This window comes from Polyodon spathula, chromosome 9, assembly GCF_017654505.1.
Source record: "Polyodon spathula isolate WHYD16114869_AA chromosome 9, ASM1765450v1, whole genome shotgun sequence".
NCBI lineage: Eukaryota > Metazoa > Chordata > Actinopteri > Acipenseriformes > Polyodontidae > Polyodon > Polyodon spathula.
In genome coordinates, this window is record NC_054542.1 from 47,533,698 (window position 1) to 47,538,834 (window position 5,137).

Below are 5,137 nucleotides of genomic sequence, written 5' to 3' on the forward strand. Positions count from 1 at the left end.
AAGGTTACAGAAAAGCCGCCTTAGCTGCGACATGCATGTTAAAGCTTCCCAACAATAAACACTATCATTACAATCGCAAATTGAAGCTCTGATCAACCGAGATCACGCGAGTAAAACACATTCGGGGGCGCACATTTAAATAAAATCCATTTTAAAAATGGATCTAAAATGTTTCATTAAGTGAAACTACATGTATAACCGTTGTTGGATTACAAGGCACACAGGGCAATGGGGTGTTGTAGTGAATCTTAAGTAGGCCCTATGTATTGGAATACCCCATCTACGATAATAAAACAATGATTAAAACACCACAGGTCCTGTTTATTATTTATCCCCTTGTGAGTATTAATTGGGTACAAGCACAAATAAAACGATACTCTAATATAACTACAGATTTAAGAATTTCAGCGCTGTAGGGTTATACTTTTGTTCCCTTATCCAAGGTATTTTTTAAAATACACTACATGTAAAATAGAAGATAACAAAGAAGGAATGGTTTGTTTTATATTTCTATGCCAAGTTCTTTACACATTTAAGGAAGTTCCTAATAGGCTTAGGGACTACATAGAATCCACACAAGCTCTATTCGAGAGTTTCAAAGAGATTGATTGGTCAGACTCCGGCTCATTTGCATGCGGCTCCGTGCTATAAACCTCCAGTGCAGCAGTGCAGTTGTCTAAAGGGTTTCAATAAGTGAACACATTGTAGTTGCGACTTTCATCCCAGCTTTGGAGATCTGGTCACTCCAGAGACAAGCTCAACTTGAGAAGAGCTGTGCTTTAACTGAACAGATAAGAACAGAACGAGTGATTTTAAAGAATTAGTTGACCAACCAAAATGGGTTCAAAGAAGCTTCGAAACATGTTCCGTGTCTCGCGTAAATGGGCGCTCGGGTGCTATTTTATTAACTTGTTGTTTTTCTTACCAACTATTTCCAAAGCCAAGACCGTGAAATACCAGACCTATGAAGAAGAGAAGCCCGAAACAGTTATTGGACACCTAGCTGAAGACCTGCGGTTAAGTCCAACACAGGGAGGCCTGACCAGCTTTCGACTGATGAAACAATTCAACACATCTTTCATTAAACTGAGAGAAAGCGATGGAGAGCTGACGATTGGAGAGCGGATTGACAGAGAACTCATCTGCAGGAAGTCTCTCCAGTGTCTCATTGCTTTCGATGTTGTAAGCTTTTCCAAGGAGCAGTTCAAACTAATCCATGTTGAGGTGGAAGTGAAAGACATCAACGACAACTCACCCGAGTTCCCCCATCTGGAAACCTCACTTGACGTTTCGGAGAGTGCAGCGATAGGTACCCGAATTCCATTAGAAGTTGCTGTCGATGAAGACGTAGGCTCAAACTATATTCAGAGCTACCAGATTTCGGTAAACAGTCATTTCACTATCGAGGTCCTGAGCAGAGCAGATGGAGTTAAATATGCCGAGCTGGTTCTATTGAAAGAACTTGACCGGGAAACCCAGCCATCACATGTGCTGGAACTTGTAGCCACAGACGGAGGGAGCCCATCACGATCAGGTACCACCAACATAAATATTAAAGTAAAGGACTTCAATGACAATAGCCCTGTCTTTGATCAAAGCTCATTCTCTGTGGAGCTCAATGAAGACGCTCCAGTTGGGTTTCTCTTACTAGACTTAAACGCAGTGGATGCAGACGAAGGGTTAAATGGTGAAGTTGTTTATGGATTCGGCAATCAAGTAACATCAGAAATCCGACAGCTGTTTAAAGTGGACCGCAAGTCAGGTCGTTTAACACTCGAACACCCAGTCGACTTCGAGACCAAGAAAACATATGAACTTGACGTGCAAGCTTACGACTTGGGTCCCAACCCCACCCCTGCAATCTGTAAAATCATTATCCACATACAAGACGTGAACGACAATGCTCCTGAAATTAGTATTACTCCCATGACATCAATTAGTGCGGGGATAGCATACATCACAGAAGCTGCGGCAAAGGACAGCTTTGTGGCTTTGATCAGCACCTCGGACAGGGATTCCGGCGTTAACGGCAAGGTGCACTGTACTCTGTATGGACACGATCATTTTAAATTACAGCAAGCTTATGAAGACAGCTACATGATCGTAACCACCACATCGCTGGACAGAGAAAAGATATCTGAATACAACCTAACTGTGGTTGCTGAAGATTTGGGTTCACCCCCATTTAGAACCATCAAGCAATACACGATCAGAGTGAGTGACGAAAACGACAACGCGCCTCTTTTTAGTAAAACAGTGTATGAGGTTTCAGTTGTAGAAAACAATTCTCCCGGTGCCTACATCACCACCGTAGTAGCAAGGGACCCTGATCTAGGACACAATGGCAAAGTAATGTACAGACTCGTAGACACGGAGATTATGGGGTCCCCCGTTTCTACATTTGTATCTGTTGACCCAGCAACAGGTTCTATTTACGCACTAAGAAATTTGAACTATGAAGTCGTGAAACAACTTGAACTTCGAATCCTGGCAAGTGATGGGGGCTCCCCGCAGCTCCACAGCACTGCTGTAATCAATGTGAAAATCGTAGATCAGAATGATAACGCTCCTTCCATCACACATCCGGTTTTAATAAATGGGTCGGCCGAGGTACTGGTACCGAGAGATGCCCCGTCAGGTTACCTGATAACTAAGATTAAAGCTAGTGATGCAGACCAGGGTGTCAACTCCGAACTTACCTACAGAATCGGGAGAGAAGAACAGCATGCGGCATTTTCTATCAACAAAGTAACTGGTGAAATCTATTTAAACCGCGAACTAAGCCATGAATATCGGGAAGTAATAAAAATGGCCATCACTGTGAGTGACAACGGCAGACCATCACTCTCCTCGACTGCAACTCTTCGCTTCACTATTACAGCAACAGCTCCCCGTAGTGGTCATGTTGTGGTCGCACAGAGCCCCGAAGACACAAAGCTCTTTCACATGGACTTGTCAGTAATCGTCATTATAGTTTTGGCTGGTAGTTGCACTCTGCTTTTACTTGCCATCATCTTAATTGCAACAACATACAATAGACGCAAGAAAGAGAAGGAAACAACCGGCTTCCAAGGTGATGTAGACGTGCAGATTGAAAATGGAAGAATCAACTGCGACACGCTCATCTCTAGCCACAGTGGAAGCGTATTCGACAGTCGCCCTTATTGTAGCAAATCGCCGTTCTCAAATTCACAAACTACCGAGAGTGACATGTGCTCCAGTTCTGAAGATGGGAGAGATGCTGCATGCATGTATGAAGCAGAGAACAGGCTGGCGGGTTCCCATACTGAGGTGAGACACTGAAGTACGGTATGGACAGGCTCATCTGATGAAGCATCAATGCTGGGTTGATAAACAATACTATAAGTTGTTCGTGTTTTAATACGTGTTTCTTTTATCTTGTTTTAACAGTGTTACTCTGCTCTTCCTGGTTTCGGCGAGAAGGTTGTGCGGCCGATTGCGATCTGGAAAGGCAATTCTTTCAGCACTATCTCAGCTCAGGACCCAGAGTTCAGCGGCAAGGACAGCGGGAAGGGAGACAGCGACTTCAATGATAGCGACTCGGACATTAGCGGAGACGGTCAAAAGAAAGCTGTTGTGCCAGGCAACGTGCAAAACGGTGATGAATCTTTCATAAACAACTAGTGGCTACCACAAAATACCTTCCATTAAAGTTAAACTATGTGCTAAGTGAACCCACTATACAACATATCACCGCAGTTCTACAGTATATAGAGCTATGGCCAAAAGCTGAGCATTACCGATAGAATGTATCGAGTCCAATAAAATCTGAATTACATATTGAATTACATACGGCTTTGTAGTCTTCCATATACTTAACGAACAAACTGCCAACAGTTAAAACATGTGATGTTTCCAAATCTAAATACTGTACTAGTATTACTTTCTTTGATTACATGATTTTTTTTTTTCTCAATCCTAAAATTCTAGGTGATGCAAAACCTTTGTCCATAGCTGTAGGCTATCCCAAAATAAAATATAATTGTATAGTTGAGCGCGATGTGTGATGAGCAATGTTATCGACAACATCTTAGAGATGAGCTCTCATTGTGTATCTGAACATTTTCATGTTTCTCATTTGAAGGTCTGTGGGCGTGTACAAGCGAGTGCAAGATCATTGGGCACTCAGATAGGTGCTGGAGCCCCTCCGCAAGGAGAGCCAGTGCGAACAACTCCTCGCTTCCACTGGACACTCTGCGAAGAGAAAATTACTACCAAGCACACTTACCCAAAACAGTGGGACTGCAAAGCGTATACGAGAAAGTCCTACATATAGACTATGATTATGTTCTGGTGCCTCCTCCACGACCCGTGAGAATCCAAGAAATAAACGAAACCGCTGTGCCTGTATACGCACCAGCCACGACAGTGTGCCACACTAATAATGTTTAATAATGGTTTTCTGTTTGTTTGTTTAAAAAATAAATAATAAAGTTTAATTAATGTATTAATTATTAAAACGTGGAAGTTGCGATATATGCTTTGAGAAAATGCTAAGCACATTATTTAACTATTAGTTTTGTTTAATACCAGCGTAAGTCTTTATTGATTGTATTCAGTCACCTGTATGACTTTTGTTTAAACATGCTGTGTATATTATACAAGGTATTGTACATATAGAGTATATATTTTTGTAAGAAAAAATTGAAACCATAAGCTGTCATATTTGCAGTTTTACTATTATGAGAATTTCAAGATATTTGAGGTGATGATGGGCTGCGGTCTGTTGTAATCGTTGAAAGACTGGAATCTCACAGGGCAGAACAAACACGAGATCCCGTACAGACGCACCCAGCCTGCAGTATACTGGCCGTGACGCGGACCCCCCTGTACAGCTCATAACGTCAGCCTTCTTGGACCTCGAAATTACTTTATCAAGTTGATAACGATGTACTGCTGTGAAAAGAAGTCATTCGGCTATGTCTAAATAAATGTTTCAAAGCTGTTTATTTTATGAAAAGCTGTGATCTGTCGGTTTTGTTTTACTTTGTGCATTTCTATCTTCTTCGGGTATCTATAGAATGTTTCAGTTTTGTTCTGAAAAAGAAACAACACTGAAGGGCATCAATAATACCAGTATTTAAAAGATGGCACTGCTCTCATATCACACAATGAC

General features: G+C 41.9%; 1 protein-coding gene across 1 annotated transcript; it reads left to right on the plus strand.

The window, feature by feature from the left end:
- The first annotated feature begins 837 nt into the window (after positions 1–837).
- LOC121321106 (protocadherin-8-like) lies at positions 838–4,413 on the plus strand. Its single transcript, XM_041260012.1, has 3 exons — positions 838–3,291; positions 3,412–3,619; positions 4,106–4,413. The coding sequence occupies exons 1-3, from the start codon at positions 838–840 to the stop codon at positions 4,411–4,413; spliced, it is 2,970 nt and encodes a 989-aa protein (XP_041115946.1).
- Positions 4,414–5,137: the final 724 nt, after the last annotated feature.